The 18,593-nt window shown below is 41.2% G+C and overlaps 2 protein-coding genes across 3 annotated transcripts in view; one reads left to right on the forward strand and one right to left on the reverse strand.

Moving 5' to 3' along the window:
• Positions 1–18,593, forward strand: part of LOC138914426 (uncharacterized) — a 57,848-nt gene that overhangs the window by 23,502 nt on the left and 15,753 nt on the right. The window lies entirely within an intron of this gene.
• Tig (Tiggrin) overlaps positions 18,369–18,593 on the reverse strand; it is a 94,336-nt gene continuing 94,111 nt past the window's right edge. For both annotated transcript variants that reach the window (XM_044393694.2, XM_044393693.2), the window contains exon 6: positions 18,369–18,571. In XM_044393694.2, coding sequence (XP_044249629.1) covers positions 18,509–18,571 — 63 coding nt within the window. In that variant the 3' untranslated portion in view covers positions 18,369–18,508. The remainder of the gene's footprint in view (positions 18,572–18,593) is intronic.

The raw sequence follows: 18,593 nt of genomic DNA on the forward strand, positions 1-18,593 counted from the left end.
TAAAAAAATAGTAATTATGCACTTAAAATTTATATCTTTTTTTTTAATATTCTATGAATTTGTTGCTCTTAAAATTTCAATCGTTACATATGGGCACTTCCACCAAAAAGTCCACCAAGCCAAAAAACTTGAAACTTGAAAAAAAAATATTTCCACATGATTTTGCCGCCATATTAGTTTTTAATTAGTTGGATCCTGAGCTAAACTAAAAACTTGGAGTATAGTTGGTGTTGGAGGAGAACGCCTCCGCTGACTATTATTTCTATCACATTGTAAATAGTTTATTTGATTAAATCCGAAATCTTATTATTTTGTATATCGATACATCGATACCCTGGAAGGCACGCGATCTGGCAACACCAGACTCGCTCCTTTCTTACAATCATTTCAGATCACAGAGAAGAATTACGAGCTAGCCTTGGCAAGACTTGAGGCACGGTACGACAACGATGTCCTTATCTTCCTGGATTGCATTTCAAGTCTCTTCAATTTGCCATCGGTGAAGCAACCCGATGCAAGAGCTATACAAAAACTTATCGACAACGCATCTGCTATACGTGGCTCACTGTGCTCTTTAGGATCAGCTGAGGAAATCATGAATTGCATCATAATTCACATTATTCTTACGAAGGTTGACTCCGACACCAAAAGCAAGTATGACGAAAAGCAGTGTTTCGACAAGCTCTCAACCTGGGAGGATTTCTGTAACATCCTCACTCGGCGCTGCCAGTTCCTTGAAAGCCAAGCAACAGGTCAACTGGTCCAGCCCAAAGCGCTCCATCCTGGGAAGCGATCTTTATCCAAAACCTTCATCAGTACAACCTCCGAATGTTTACATTGCCAATCAGCTGCACACTACGTCGGCAGCTGCAAGTCTTTTGCGGAACTTCCGTTGCCGCAACGGTTCGAAATTGTCAAACGCTCGAATGCATGCCTTAATTGTCTTCGTAAGACACACAGGGTTAAGGAATGTCCATCTCGATCACGATGCAGGGTGTGTCGCGCGATGCATCACACCTTATTACACAAATTCGAAGCCACTACAGAACCTTCGGTAACATTCGATCAGCCAACTACGTCTGGCTTAAGTCATTCACACACAACATCGCTCCTCACACGCATGGCCAAGAAAGGAATCCTTCCGACGGCACTTGTTCACGTATACGACAAATCGGGTCAACCCCACGTCTTGCGCGCGCTTCTGGATTCATGCTCAGAGGTCAGCTTCATCACTGAGGAGACAGCAAAGCGACTAAACCTGGACAAACAACGGGTCACACAAGAAGTTAGCGGAATTTCTGGATCCAGTCAAGCTATTAAGTTCAACGCCTTTGCCACTCTTCGAGCCCGGTGCTCAGATTTTCGTTGGTCATCCAACTTTGCAATCATTAAGAAGATTTGTGCTCGCCAACCGCAGGAATCGTTTGACACTTCAAAATGGGAAATTCCTGATGCGTTGCAGTTAGCCGATCCGTTCTTCAACGAGTCACATAAAATCCACATTCTCATCAACACAGAGGGATTTTTTGATGCGATACGAGAAGGAAAGCAAAGCCTCGGCGACAACATGCCATACCTAATTAATACTGCATACGGTTGGATAGTCGGTGGCAACCTAGGACCCGCAATCCGGAATCCTCTGCAGAAATGTTTCTTTGCCCAATCGGACTTGGACCTCGACACCATTGTTAAGAAATTCTGGCAGATTGAAGGCTGTGAATTTCCTATTCCCAAATACACGTCGGAAGAAAGTCTTTGTGAAGCACATTTTTGTAAAAACACGACACTGCAGACAGATGGAAGAGTCAAGGTTCGACTTCCTTTCAAGGACTCTCCAGAATGCTTGGGAGACTCATACGAAACTGCAGTAAAGCGATTCAAATCATTAGAACGCAGACTTGATCGCGACGATCAATTAAAACACGCATATGTGGAATTCCTCAACGAGTATATCAACCTCGGGCACATGGCCCCCATAGAGAATGCGAATACCAAGAATTCCCATTTTTATATACCGCATCACTGCGTCATTAAGCCCGAAAGCCTTACAACGAAGCTTAGGGTCGTATTCGACGCGTCAGCTAAGACGACCTCAGGGAAATCATTGAACGGTCTTCTAATGATTGGCCCAACAATTCAGCAAGATCTTATATTAACCTTCTTATCATTCCGTCTTCATAGGTACGCACTCACAGGCGACATCGAAAAAATGTATCGCCAGTTCCTTATTGACGAAAAAGACAGATGCTACCAAAGAATTCTCTGGAGACCAGAATCCTCAGGAGAAATACAAACATACGAGCTGAGAACCGTAACCTATGGCATGTCAGCAGCGCCTTTCTTGGCTATAAGAGGGCTAAGGCACATCGCGGATCTACATGAGGACAAGTATCCCCTTGGAGCTGCGACGGTGCGAAAAGATCTTTATGTTGATGATTTGTTAACAGGCGCAGACCAGATCATTGAGCTCCAACAGATCAAGGACGAAACTGTCAACATCTTAGCTCGGGCTGGTCTTCATCTTACAAAGTTCAGCAGCAACTGTAAAGAAATTACTAAAACTTCGGAAAACGAGGTGTTTATTGCGCTCGATGACCAGGATATAACCAAAACACTTGGGATGGCTTGGAAGCCAAACACCGACGTCTTTACTTTCAAATATCCTTGCATCCATCACGAGCCATTCACCAAACGAACAATTCTATCAGTTGTTGCCCGCATGTTTGACTTGCTGGGATTCATCAGACCAGTGATCGTGCGATGCAAGATTCTCATCCAAGATATCTCTTTAAAAGGACTCGAATGGGATGAACCAGTCGACGGGCAACTGAAGGAAATATGGATAAACCTATTAGAGGATTTAAAGGACTTACCGAAAATCCAAATCCCAAGATTTGTACACACATCCAAATCGCATCGCAGTGAAATACACGGTTTCGCTGATGCGTCCGAGAGAGCTTACGGATGTTGTATTTATGTCCTTGCTAAGCTCCCTGACAAAATCGAAGTAAATCTGCTCATCGCAAAATCAAAGGTAGCTCCCACAAAGGTACAATCTCTGCCCAAGCTCGAACTTTGCGCAGCGTTACTGTTAAATAGGACGTGGCGTAAAATTGCAGATAATCTCATAAAACACATTGACAAGGTAACGTTTTGGAGCGACTCCAAAATTGTGCTACAGTGGCTCACAATGCATGCATCAAATCTGAACTGCTTCGTAGCGAACCGCGTATCCGAACTCCAAGAGCACACTAGCCAGGCGACTTGGAGGCACGTCCCATCAGCAAAAAATCCTGCGGACATCGTATCGCGTGGCTGCCGTGCAGTCGACCTACTTAGCACCATGTGGCTAACAGGTCCTTCAATCTTATGTCAACCAGAGACTGAGTGGCCACAATTAGCAGAGCCGCTTCCACCACCGATCGAATTACGAACAAGGGCAATCCTTTTGTGTAGCAAAGCAGACAGCGCAAACTCAGAATCTACTTTGAATTCAATCATAAACAATTCGTCATCTTATCTACGTATTATTCATATAATATCATATCTGTTTCGGTGCGTGAACCGTAATAAACCTGACACAATGATAAGATCGACAACAGCAGACAGCCTTCGCATCACAGCAGCTGAATTGTCAGACACTTTCTGGAGAATTGTCTGTCTGATACAGAAAGAGAACTACAAGCATGAGATGGCGTCGCTGGCAAACAACAAGTCCTTGTCACCCAGCCTCCAGCCTCCATTTCTACATAATTTTTCCATAGACAAAACTGAAGTATGTGTGATGAGAGTAGGTGGCCGCTTAGAAAACGCCGATATTCCATTCAACGCAAAGCATCAGGCTCTATTACCCCAAACCCATAGATTTACACAGCTGTATGTAGAATACCTTCATCACAGCAACCTTCATGCTGGCCCAAAAATCGTTTTGTCTCTTCTACGAGAACGGGTAATTAATGCCAGACAATTGATAAGGAAGGTCGTCAGAAACTGCACACGATGTTTTCATTTCAAACCTCGTCTTATGACGCAATTGATGGGGAGTCTACCAGCAGACCGCCTGCGAGCTGAAAGACCGTTTTTGGTCACAGGAGTCGACTTCTGTGGACCCTTTCTAACGTCATACAAACTGCGTGGCAAGCAGCCGTATAAGACATACGCAGCCATTTTTGTATGTTTCGCCTCGAGGGCCATTCACATTGAGTTGGTGTCCGAATTATCGACAAATGCTTTCCTGCTTTGCATCCGAAGATTCATCGCGCGTCGTGGTGTTCCTCTGCGAATGGTTGGCGATAACGCCACAAACTTTGTCGGCGCCGCCAAAAAACTCGACGAATTCAAAACAAAAATGCTTAGCTGAGACATTATCGACATAGTTAAGACTTACAGTACAATCAAAGGTTTTCAATTCTCTTTTATACCCCCCAGGGCACCCCACTTTGGCGGCCTCTGGGAGGCCGCCGTTAAATCGGCAAAGACATTGGTGCTAAAGAACATCGCGAATGCATACTTAACATTCGAGGAACTGCAAACAGTGTTTCTGGATGTGGAAGCCATTCTGAATTCAAGACCAATAGCACCAGCTTCCGATGACCCAAATGACTTTAACGCGTTAACTCCGGCCCATTTGCTAATTGGAACCGAGTTAACCTCAGCACCCGAGTCGTCGCTGCACCATTCTTCGGATGCTCCAGGAAAAGAAATGCGCTACCTGGACAGATGGCAGCGTGTGACCTACCTCAAACAACAGTTTTGGTCAATTTGGCACCGGGACTACATCCACAATCTTCAACAACGCGGCAAGTGGAACCGAGAAGAACCAAATCTGACGATCGGGCAATTAGTCATCGTTCACGAGGATAACACCCCAGCGCAGTATAGGCCGTTGGCAAGGATAGTGTCCGTTACTGCTGGAAACGATGGAAAGGTTCGAGTTGCCGAAGTCAGCACCGGCAAGAGAGTTTTTACGAGACCTATACATAAGCTCGCGCCTCTTCCTGATTAATTTGAAACTGACGCATTTCAACGCGGGGAGGATGTTGGAGGAGAACGCCTCCGCTGACTATTATTTCTATCACATTGTAAATAGTTTATTTGATTAAATCCGAAATCTTATTATTTTGTATATCGATACATCGATACCCTGGAAGGCACGCGATATGGCAACACCAGACTCGCTCCTTTCTCTTTCCTTTTGATACTGCCATTCTGGTCGGAAATTTCCATGCCCACAAGTTTGGAGATTTTCACTGCCTAATGAACGAGCGAATGCGACGAACGCAAAATAAACTCAGCAACCAAGTCCAACTTAACAAGTGTTTTTTATTTAATCGAGAATTAAGCCTACCAGCAGGCATACGACTGCAATTCATCTGGACTACCGGAGCTCCAAAAGGCTGCAATTCATCTGGCCGAGAAAGCGGCCAACAGTTGGATTATTTTTATGACAAACCCCACCAATATACGCAAAAATCAGTTTTTGGCTATTTGTTTGTTATTTTTTGGACCCGTCTTCAGTTGTTAATTTATCCATTAGGAATGCTAATATGTGACATTTTTCTGTACTGAATGCTTCATTTACATGTTAAACTATTAAGTTAAAAGCAAAACATCCAGCAATTGAGGGATAGAGGTAAAGAAATCCGCTTTACAAAACAGTCGGAAAAAATGTCCCGAGCGAATGTGTTTGAAACTGCATAAAAAAAAAACGGTAAACAATTTTTGAGTAAAACGAAAACCATTTCACAGCGACATGTTTGAACAATATTCTAAAAAAAATCGCATTCAAAAATTCATCAGAATTTGCTAATTCTTGGTGTTGAATGAACTTCCCCGAAATCCACTTCTATTTTTGTCCCGAATGAATACGGCAGTTTTCTAACGATATCTTAAAAACTATAAGTGGTACAAAATCAAGATTTTTACAAAAAATAGAGCTTGGGAAGAGTGATAAGAAAAGCCCATAATGAAAATTAAAATAAAAAAATTAATTTTAAATGTCCCGAGCGACATTTTGGAAGTGCTCATATACAACCTAAGCCCTTAGGCGCTTTCAGGAAAAATTCAAAAATGTATAAAAATACTTTTTTTTCTTATTGGCTACTGTTAACGCTGCCAGCTTTTTGGCAGTTTTATTTATTTCAATAATAAACTCGTATATTTAATCGTTATAATATATTTATTTGAGTTTAAATTGCGGGGCAACAACGACAACGACAATATTTATCTCTACCGATCAACGAGCATCCAACCAAAGTGACAAAAGTAATGTCAACGACGAAGAAAAAGAACAACGACAAGAGAGCGAGAGAGTGAGAGAGCAGTTAATGCTGGCAGCTGGAGTTTACAGTGCAATAGATAACAATCGACTGTTTACGTTTTAATTTTAATTTGGCTGTAAAGATTTGTCTGCTCCCGACAGCTACAATTCTATTTCGAAAAATCAACTTTAAAAATCTTTAGTGGGAGAACCATTCATGACAGATCACATTTTCTTTTTGATTTGTATATAGAATTCAATTGTTTTTAAAGTTGCATTGAAACATTTTGAAAAATCTTAAAAAAAAAAACATTTTGGCAGGCTTAAATATACGCCCCAAAGTGCACTATGGGGCATTCGACCTGTTTTTTTTGGCATAAATGTGTTTTTTACAAGTATTCAAATTTTAGAAACATTATTGGAAACGTATTAAGAATTGATCAAAATGAAATGTGACATACCGCAAATGTTAAGTTAATAGTCCAATGTTAAAATAACAGCTGTTAAAGTCAGGTGCAAAGTGTTCATACTTTGCTTGACTTACTTACGCAGTGCATATATAAATTAATATCACTTCAGCGACAAGACGTAGAACCATAAAACTTGAAATGGATATTCATTAAAACTGTCCTTACTTCGTGTTTATACTACTGTGATGCTTATTTCGTGAGTGTATTTGTAGCAATGGCTTCATAGTAGTCTCTCTTAATAGGTTTGGAAAAAAAAAGCCTGTGGGTTGAATCATTTTAAAGGGGGTCAATTCTCGATTGTCTTAATGTCTTAATGTGCACTTTTTGCGACTTTAAGAGAAATTCAATTTTTACGGCACTGCCAAAAATGGTCAAATTAACACTTTATTTGTCTTCTTCTTGTTTTGTAAGATGAAATGTTAAATAAATTTAATGCAAAAGTCTTCGCCATAACATTATATTTGATTTAAAAACATTTTGCGTCTTATTTTCATGGAAAATATTTTTTTATACTGGATATGCCCAGTATTTGCCATACAAAAATGTCGGATTTTACAGGAAAAAGTCAATATCTCTTCAAAGAAGAAAGTTTTCAAACAAATGTTTTTTTGTTTGTTTTAATATTGTTTCGAGGAGATGCTGTTTTGCACCCCACTTCGGCCGTTTCTATTAAATTAAAATAAAAAGACCTAGCTTTCGTTTTTGTTGTGTACTTCGAAGTTTTTAGCGCAGACGAGAGAAGATAATAATAAGTGTTGTACAGTGTTCGATTTAGAGGTTTTACATTCGCACTGTTAAAATTAACATTAACATAGCGCAACGCAGATGCTGCACAGCTGTTAGCAAACTTTACGTTATATTTACAAACTGATAGTAAACAATGAAATTTAGGCGTTCTGCTGCGAACATGCTCCCCCCGTTGGAAGATGACGGCTTTCAACCGGTTTGGTTTCGATTGGCAGAACGGCGATCCTTGCTATGGCTCTCCTGACCAGTGCCTTTGCGGTGCGGATGACGACAACTCTTGAAACGCCGCCCCCTCCTGTGATGACGCTGTCCACTCTGCCAAGGGGCCACTTGAGTGGCGGCGCGTTGTCCTCCTTTATCAGGACCATGGTTCCGGGTTGGAGATTTTGCCGAGTCGTCTTCCACTTCCCACGCTCTTGAAGAAGGGACAAGTAGGATGTGCTCCACTTCCTCCAGAATGCTTGCTGCATCTGGCACACCTTTTGCCAGCGACTGAGGTGTCCTGCGTTTAGGTGGCTCAAGTCAGGTTCGTCGATCGTTGCGTTCGCCTTGCCCCAGATAAAATGGCCGGGTGTGAGAATCTCCAAATCGTTAGGATCTTCTGAAATAGAATAAAGAGGTCTTGAGTTGAGCATTGCTGAGATTTGACAGATGAGGGTTCGAAGCTCGTTGAATGAAAGAGTTGAATTTCCAACGACGCGGTAAAAATGGTACTTTGCTGATTTCACCGCGGCCTCCCATAATCCACCGAAATGTGGTGAACGTGGAGGAATGAAATGCCAATTTACTCCCAACGCTGTACAGTTGTTGAAAATCTCGCTTCTCTGCGGATCACTTAAAAATAATTCGCGAAGTTCCTTCAGCTCGTTCCGAGCACCTAGAAAGTTCGTGGCGTTATCAGTCCATATTGAATGCGGTTTCCCTCGAAGGCTTATGAAGCGTTTCAATGCTGCGAGAAATGATGATGTCGATAAGTCCTCCACCAGTTCTAAATGAACTGCCTTCGTTGCAAAACATATGAAAATTGAGACGTAGCATTTTTCTGGCGCGCGGTTCCTTACTTCCGATTTTGTGTAAAATGGACCGCAAAAGTCAATGCCAGTTACATAAAATGTTGGGCTTGGCTGGACGCGCTCGGCTGGCAGAGGGGCCATTACTTGATCGAGAAGTTTGGGACGCATTCGAAAGCAGCGTATGCATTTATTGATGATACTCGATACAGCTTTGAGCCCTCCAATGGGCCAGTATCGTTGACGAACTGTTGCAAGGAGGAATTGAGGACCAGCGTGAAGGAATGTTGCATGGTAGTGCGCGATTATTGCATCGGTAACTGGATGATGCTTAGGCAGCAAGATCGGATGCCTGGCTTCGTACTCGAGGTTTGAATTCTGAATACGACCTCCGACGCGCAGAAGTCCTTCGTCGTCCAAAAACGGGCATGAAGACCGCAGCTTGCTGCTAGGGGGCAGCGGGCTCTTTAAACTTAGCGCTTTGTACTCCTCGCCGAAATGCACAATGTGAATGCTTTTCAGCAAAAGATGCGTTCCGCCTTTGAGATCATCTGGAGTGAGTAGTGTCTTCGGACTCGTTGAATATGATGCTGTGCGCTTGATGAACTTGTTTACGTATGCAAAAATCCGTTGCAGCTTTGTGAAGGAATTGCTGAATTTGCAGGACGCTGCCAAATCCAGTCGTTGCGTTGAAATAAGTGTTTTTGAGCGCCTCTCGGGTAGATCAGATGGGTGATACACGGTTTGTGGCCAACCTGCACTGCCGGCTTGTAAAAATGAAGGTCCGTTTTTCCAAAGTGGTGATTCTAACAGTTCAAGTGGCTTGCATCCTCTTGACAATATATCCGCCGGGTTTAGCTGTGACGGCACATGATGCCAGATCATTCCCTTTGTACGCTGCTGGATTTGAGCTACCCTGTTGGAAACAAAAATGTTGAAATTAGAAGGGGCTTCTCGTATCCAAGCAAGCGCTACAGTAGAGTCGCTCCAGCAGTGGTATTTGCGGACGAATTTGAATTCCTTGGCGATGTTTGACATAAGATCGGATAAAAGAAGCGCTGCTGAGAGTTCGAGCTTTGGGATTGTCAGCGTTTTTAAAGGAGAGACCCTGGATTTCGAGCATAACAAATGTGACGAATATACACCCTGCAACTCAGATTGGACGTATACGCAAGCGCCATAAGCAGCCATGCTTGCGTCGCAAAACCCATGTAGCTCAATTGTGGCCAGTGGCTTTAGAATGAATCGCGGAAATGTTAGACAAACACTTGAAAGCTGAGAAATTAACAGATTCCATTCGTAGTGCATGGCTTGCGGCAAGCATTCGTCCCAGTCCAACCTTTCTTTCCATAGAGCTTGAAGAAATATTTTGAGTTTGGTAACGACGGGCGAGATTAATCCGAGTGGGTCGTAAACCTTGGCTATCACGGACAAGACACTTCGTTTTGTGATTGGTATATCGGGTAAATTATGTGCGAAGTTAAAGAGCAGGCAATCGGTGCTGGGATCCCAGGCTAAGCCAAGAGCCTTTGCGATGTTGGTGCCATCCTTAAATTCCAAAAGCTTTTCACAATCTGAATCGCTTTCTCCTTCTAATGCGGCAGGCTCGTTTGAGCACCACTTTCGGATCGGAAAATTGCCCTTTGCCAAAAGCTGTTTTACTTGTAGACGGATGTGGACGGCTTCCTCCACGGAGTCTCCTCCTGAAATTAAGTCGTCTACATAAAAATCCTGTCGCACGATTTTCGCAGCTAGTGGGAAGTTTCTTTCTTCGTCGAGAGCCAGCTGCTGCATAGCTCGAATTGCTAGAAAGGCAGCGGGCTTCGTTCCGTACGTTACGGTATCCAACGTGTATGTCCTTATTTCTTCATCGGGATGATCGCGCCATAGGATGCACTGAAGAAATTGATCTGGGTGAGCTACTCGCACGCAGCGATACATCTTGCAAATATCGCCGCACATAGCAACTCTGAGAAGACGAAATTTGATGAGAATGTTGAAGAGTTTGGGCTGTATGGACGGGCCCGTATGTAGCAAATCATTTAGAGATACTCCTGACGTAGATTTGGCTGATCCGTCAAAAACCACACGCAATTTTGTCGTAGAGCTATCAGGTTTCTCAACTCAATGATGCGGCAAATAGAATTGTGGGAAAACATGCTGCTTGGAAGCCAGTGACATATGGCCCAGCTCGATGTATTCGCGCATGAAAGCAGAGTACTTCAGCTTGGTTTGAAGGTTTTTTGCCAGTTTGACTTCGAGCGCCTTGAAGCGTCTAAGTGCGCGTTGAAAGGAATCTCCTAACGTGTCAGTGCTGAATTTAGTCGGCAACCTTACAGAGTACTGACCCGACTCAAGTCTAGAGTAGCCCTGTAGAAACTGCTGCTCGCATATTTCGTCATCAGCGGATGTTGTGGGAGATTCGCCGCAGGAACTGTCGATTTCCCAGAATCTTTTGACAATCTCTGATAAGGAATCATCCTCAAAATTAGGGACTTTACGAAAGGCGGCGAGAGATGAATAGCTGTTGCGTACGAGATAGTGTCCACCTGAAGCCACCCAACCTAGTTTGGTCTTTTGGAGAATTGGTAAATTATCTGCCATTCGAATTTGGCCTACACAAATTAGGTCGAAAAATAGACCGGCCCCAAGCAATAAATCTATTCTCTGAGATTTGAAAAACGTGGGATCTGCGAGGGATATGTTTTTAGGAATGCTCCAGCCTGAGATGTCGAGGCCAAAGTTCGGTTGATAATCTGTTATCGAACGAGTTATAACTGCTGGGAAGGATGTGGTGAATCTCTTGTCACAGGACTGAGCCACAATGTCAGCTGACAAGTTAGATGCGATCGTTGACTCGCCAATTCCTGATATCGATACGGCTGCATGATGAACCTTGATCTGGAGCTGGTTAGCCAGACGCGTGGTGATAAAGTTGAGTTGGGATCCAGAATCCAACAGAGCACGGCATGGTATATATACGCCTGAATAGCTTTTTGCATAAACGATTGCAGTAGGAAGCAATACGTACTCGGAGGACTTGTTGACCACGTTCCTAGAGTTGTCTTCAGGGTAAGTGGCTACGAGAGTAGAAGCTAAGGGCGATGCTAAATCTGGTATACTTGGCTGGGATGCTATTGCAAGCTGCGAGCCAGGTGCAGGTGAGACAGGTGATTGAGCCGCTGGGGGGGCCAAATGCAGTAAAGAATGATGCTTTTGTTGACAGTGCCTGCAATGACCTGAGCGACATTGCTGCAAGCCATGACCTTTCCGGAGACAATTTAGGCACAGATTTAAACGTTTGGCTTCCTTGTGACGTAAGCTTGGGGACAGATTTATGAATAGTGGGCATTTCACGATATAGTGATCCTTAGAATCGCAAAAGGTACAAAGTTGTTGGTTTCTGGTGTTTGTGGCAATGAAAGAGCTTCGATTTGATCTATGGGAGCTTCGGCTCACCTGAAGGCTAGGTGTGGGTACCGTAGCGCTGTTAAGATTTTCCATCATGCGACATCTCCGTTCCAGAAAGGTTGACATATCAGTCCAGCTGGGCAGCTTGTCGGATGGCAGTGCCTCCTCCCATCTTTCCTGAGTGTTTTGGTCGAGCTTGCGTGAGATGATGTGAATGAGTAGTCCATCGGCCAGTTGAGGAATGGTTGACAGGGTGCTAAGTGCCCGAAGGTGTGAGTTGATTTTGTCACTTAAACCGCGCAGAGCTTCTGAAGATCCCTTTTCAACGTTTGCCAGTCCAAAAATAGCTCGAACATGGCCCTGAAAATGTAGCAACTTGTTATCAAAACGCTTTGTAAGTAACTCCAATGCCTTATCGTAATTGGCATCGGCAGGTTCCAAAGATTTGATTGTGCTTAGAGCTGCGCCATCCAAGCATGCGCGCAGGTGTTGAAATTTCTCTATATTGCTTAAATCCTCGTTGTTACCGACGACACTGTTGTACATGGCAATGAAATCTGGCCAATCCTCGTAGCTACCGCTGAACCTGGGCAAGTGCAATTCTGGTAGCCGAGACTTGCGCTTGTTTAGTTGAGAGGATAAATTTAGGCTGCCCTGGTAGGCAGGAAGTGTTGTTGAGTTAGCATCTGCGATGTGTGACTTCATAAAGGTGTCCATGTGGCGAGTCAGCGAAGACTTTGCTTTCCAATAGGAAGTTGCGAACTCGGAGCGCGTATTTGAAGAAAGCTCGAGCAGGTCCACCCTTTCCAGTTTGTCTTGCCACAATTCGAAGTCTTCTTTCATTTTATTAATTGTGTCTATGCGAACTATTAAGTCGGCTTCATCGTAGGTGCTCAAGTCGGCGTTGCTAAAATGGTCGCCCATTGCCTTCAGTTGGCGCTGAATTGATGCGCACTTGGCCTTGTAGAAGTCAATATCAGCCGATCCATCATCTTGATTGTTTGCCGGTGGCAAGTTGTCAGGATCTTTGGGCATCTTAGATGTGGCTCACTGTAGCACGACTAACGGATACAAGAAATTTGCCCTTGACGATTTCGAAAGTCAAATTTGGGCACAGAAAAACGCGATTACCGTTTTCTGGAGACGATTGTATGTGTGTGTGTGTGCCTGACGGCGTTTGGCCAGACAGCTAAAGGTTAGAACCGAAGTTGCGATTTGCACTAAAAAACCCGGATAGTATCACGTCGGGGTCACCAATGTTTCGAGGAGATGCTGTTTTGCACCCCACTTCGGCCGTTTCTATTAAATTAAAATAAAAAGACCTAGCTTTCGTTTTTGTTGTGTACTTCGAAGTTTTTAGCGCAGACGAGAGAAGATAATAATAAGTGTTGTACAGTGTTCGATTTAGAGGTTTTACATTCGCACTGTTAAAATTAACATTAACATAGCGCAACGCAGATGCTGCACAGCTGTTAGCAAACTTTACGTTATATTTACAAACTGATAGTAAACAATGAAATTTAGGCGTTCTGCTGCGAACAAATATGTTTCTTCATTATTAGAAACCATAAAAAAAAAATTTTTTTTTGTAGGTTTAAGAAAAAAAAAATTTTTTTTTTTAATAAATTTGTTATAGTGTTTGATTTTTGCTCAAAAGGATGTATTTAATTATTATAAACATATTTCAAAAACCAAATTCAAAAAAGTAGCTTTGTTTTGCAAATTTTAATTAATGCCAAAAATACAGGTCAAATGCCCCATAGTGCAGTGCGACGATTCAAAAAGTCTTTTGCGCATGTGTGTGTGCATAGTTCAATTTTACAAGGTAGTCCCGTCGGTAGTAAACTGTTACCTACACTGATAGTACGTGCGAGTGAAAGATAGATATCGCCCAAGCACATCAACAGACTAAAAGCCGAAGCATCAGGCAGCCGACGGGACTACCTCGTTCGCACTCCCTATAGCTGAGTGACGGGTATTAGAACCCGAAAACTAAAAAAACTCGTTCAATAGAATATTTTTTTTGAAGATTAGATCATTTTTTCTCTTTATAGAATATTTTTTTAAAGCACTGAAAAATTTTTTTTTATATTTAAGAAAAAATAATATTTTGAGTTTAGGCACTTACCAGACTTTGCGTCGGTCAGCATCCTACAACAAGAATATCACTACAACAAACGCTTCACTCTTGAAATGCTTCACATAAACAATACTCCCACACACACTAGACCAGCGGGCGGCAGCTCCCTATTAAGTGAGCATAGGGAATTGTTCTGCCCATCCTCTGCCTCTCACGTACATTGTAGAATAGCGGTCTGCGCACACACACTAATGAGCTGCCCCGTGCAATTTACTCACACAAATCTAAAACAAAATGTCAATGTATGAGTGTGCCGACCGCTCCACTAGACTAAACTTCAAAACAGACACAGACAAAGTCGCATATATCTACAGACACTTACTTGGCCAAAAGAAAATTATAAATTAGTTTAGAACTCCGCAGTGTCAAGATCGGACACAGCGTCATTCATGTAGATACATAGGTGATTTAAAGGTGTATTAGGAATAATTAAATGTTAAATGCTTGTGTTATTGTTAATATTTGTACAGCCCTGAAGACGGACACCGGAGGGGTTTGAAATATATTGGAAGAAAGGAGGATAAAAGTGTCTTTTAATAGGGGAGTGTAGGGTAACTTACCCTGGGTAAGGTGACGAACGATTCGTTTTTTGAATGTAATAGTCTAGTCACACTATGTGGGGTAACCTATCGAGTGAGCCAATAACCTGATTACTCCAAAAAAATGTTTCCACTGGGTTAACTCCAAATATCGAGTAAAGCCATCTAGTGATTGTTGTTTGTGTTGTTTATTTGACTAGGGAGGGACCAGAGAGCTGCAACGAGTATGATCGAGTACGATCGATCATCTCGCGATCATTTTCGTTTAATCCGGAAAACTCACTCGGCAACGAATAATCACGAACAAACCCGAAAGCCAAAGTACGATCTGATCAACTACCCGACACGCTTCGTAACGATCAATGATGTGATTTTGAACTTCGGGTGTAGGTGAACAAAATGATCATTCCGAAGCGCTCAATCGTTCCCGATGATTGCGACCTCGAGTCAGTTGTACATGAATCGATTGTGAACGGATTAATATGATTTCTTGTGACGACGAAATAAAATAGGGGGAGAGTGCATTCAATGTATTATATGTTTATTGAGAAATATTTATTCCATATGGAACTTTTTCCTTTCCGTTGGCCTGACAACGTGTAGGTTCCATTTGATATTAGTTCTAAAACGCTTTCAAAATCTATTCCTTGTTGTCCTTTTGTGCAAATATAAAAATATGTTGTGCAAAATATTAAGCAATAACACGAACTGCACGGTCATACCGATAGGCGCAAAGCACGATCACACCAATCGATTGCACAAAATATTCGATCACAAACGGGTAAAATCTTCAAGCCGAACGCTCACACACGATCAGATCACACACTTGAACGATCACAAACGATCATTCATGGCACGATCGCATTCGCTCACCGCTCATTTCATTTCGCTCACCCGAAGCGATTAATCAAAACGGATACAAGTAAATGGTCGGGTGTACCCGAAAATGATTGACTCGTTGCAGCTCTCTGGGAGGGACCTTCACCGATAGGAAATAAATACAAAATATACCGAAAAATACAAAAAAATACTCAGAAATACCAAAGACCCTAAAAGTACCTCACTTTTGCCCACATCTAGTTGCCTATACACAGCCTATGTAAAAAAAAAACAGGGTTATGTCAATAGCCCCATAACTCCATAACTCCACCCCAGTGTAAATAGACTATAACTTTTCTAAAAATCAAAAATTTTAATAGTGTAAAAGCAGAAAGTTGCTAACATCTACTGAGCATATTTCTGTAAAATTAGGGTTCGAAATTCCAACGGAGCTGAATTCTACAGCGTTTGGCGAGCACTTTTAAAAAATTGCTTACATCCCACAGATTTTGGCGTGAGCCATCCTTTCCAACTGACTTTACAACTAAAAACAATACAAAACTACAAAAAAAACTGAAGCATTTAATGTAATCTTGTAACGATTAAAATTTTTGAATAAAAAAAATTTGTCACCATACAATATTAAATGTTTGTCACTATACCCTACCAGGTACACTTGGAGCAAAAACGGTGTCAATCTCAATCGGCGCAAAATAAAATAACGCCAAGTACCAAAAACTGTTAATAAAGATCTCATTTATTCGTGTAGGGGAGAGTGGGGTAATTTCGTCAGCATTTTTTCAAAGGTATTTTTTGTCCATCTTGAGACACGTTATCATATTTCTATTTTTATTGTTGAATGCGGTTAGCACCAAGCTTTAAAATGTGACATTCCCCTTTTTGTTTAATTACCTTGGTGATTTTTAAAAAATTAAAAAGAAAAACCAATATACTGGGGCAATCCCGCCACATAGGGGGGTGAAATCGTTACACCACTGGGGCAATTTCGTCACCTGACGTAGGGAATTTTACGCCTTTAAATATGCTACACTGATCAAGCGTACCATTTTTGTTGACGTCCTATATTTGTTGCTGCTGCTGGTAGTCTGTTTGTTAGCCAGCTCGTCAAATAAAAAAAGATGTATCTAAAATAGGTGCGAATTTACCCTAAGCATAGGGTGGCGAAATTTCCCCAGACAGTACTTTTTTAGAAATAATTATTTTTCTTCCGAAATTAGGCGCGAAGTTAAACATCACTAACGCAGAAATGCACATTATAGCACTGTGTATTATACAAAAAAACCTGTATCTTATCCCTTTTCAATTGTGGCATACAGAAAAAACTTCGTCGAGAACTAAATGTAGCTTTTGAACTATTAAAACACATTTAATATTATAGCTTAATTATCTTGGCTTTCTGTGCAAAAAAAAACGCATTGGTTGTGTCTGGCCGTCTTGAAGGACTAAAACAAAAAAATTATATATTTTTACGACTTATGGATTCCGAGATATTGCAGGTGACGAAATTGCCCCTGTGACGAAATTCCCCCACTCTCCCCTATATACTATTCAAACTGTATTATTAAAAAAGGTTTACTTTCTATGAAAAATTTGAATTTTCGTCGAAAAATCGGCTCGCTGGCCCAATGTGCAGTGACGAAATTACCCCACTCTCCCCTATATAAAACCCTAGTCAAAAGTATTTTCACAAATTTGAATGTTAACTGTACTCATATTTTGAACTTATAATATAAACATTTTGGCACCTTTGGAAAGAGCCCTTCAATTCCTTTTAAATGACACAAAAATTTTCTTAACCCATTAAGACCCCTTTGAAAAGTGAGCAAATTTTGCGAAAGTCAAATTTTCTACTTTTTCTCTGGGGCTTAAAACAAAAATGTTTTGATGCAAAGTTGTTCCCCAATCAAAATTAATAATAACTGCAAAAAAAAAATTTCAAAATATTTTTCCTTGTATTTTTTATGATTTTTTGAAAATAGCTATTTTTGCCGCTTTTTCTTCCTTTTTATACAAAATTTTACTGAGAGGTCTCCATTCAAAAAATCATAAAAAATACAAGGAAAAATATTTTGAAAATTTTTTTTGCAGTTATTATTAATTTTGATTGGGGAACAACTTTGCATCAAAACATTTTTGTTTTAAGCCCCAGGAAAAAAGTTGAAAATTTGACTTTCACAAAATTTGCTCACTTTTCAAAGGGGTCTTAATGGGTTAAGAAAATTTTTGTGTCATTTAAACGGAATTGAAGTGCTCTTTCTATAGGTGCCAAAAGTTTATATTATAAGTTCAAAATATAAGTACAGTTAACATTAACATTTGTGAAAATACTTTTGACCACCCCTGTATTTATATGATTTTATTTTCAACACATTTTAACTATGCCACTGCTGAAACCAAATAAATTGAATAGGTTTGCTAAGTTGCGCACCACCTTCTTAGAAAAAAAAACCTCACGATGATATTACGGGGCTCCTTATTAATATTACTGAACATACATTGTCGACACGATAAGGGAATACGACTAGTTGGAATTTTTTTCGTGGCGTCATATGTGAGATTCGACGAGTTCGTACCCTACTACTAAAAACAAAAAGGCAACAAAAACACCTCAACCTTGAACCGGCTAAAGCCCACCATCTATCAAAAAACAAGTCACCAAAAACCACAAAAAAAAAAAACAAAACAAAAATTATTAAGAAATTTTAGAGTCTGTCGCGCCCGTATTTTAAATTTTTTATTACTAGAAAACAACCGTTCATAATTTTTTGGTGAAGGTAATTGTTTTTTTTTTTTAAGTTTTTAAAAACGTTGAAGACTTTGCTTTTCTTTGTCATATAATCATATATGCATATATATTCATGTCTCTTGTAGGTTTGTAGTACAAATAACCCCATAACTCCAACCTAAATATAAATATGTTTCCTTGTCCCACTCTCCCCTAGTATTACAATATTGTATTGTATTTAAACACTTTCTTACACAACAGATTAATGAACTTTAATTGTTCTTTTCGTTGCACAAAAAAATTTAATTTCTTTATTTCTCAAACTAAGCTATGAAAAGTTTGTAATTGGCAGTTAACGGGTTTCCTTTCAGCCGAGCTTTCCCTTGAGCTTCTCCCAAAACGAGGGCTCTGCGGTCGCTTCTACCTCCACCTGTTGAAAGATATTGTACAAT

The sequence above is a fragment of the Drosophila takahashii genome, chromosome 2L, assembly GCF_030179915.1.
Source record: "Drosophila takahashii strain IR98-3 E-12201 chromosome 2L, DtakHiC1v2, whole genome shotgun sequence".
NCBI lineage: Eukaryota > Metazoa > Arthropoda > Insecta > Diptera > Drosophilidae > Drosophila > Drosophila takahashii.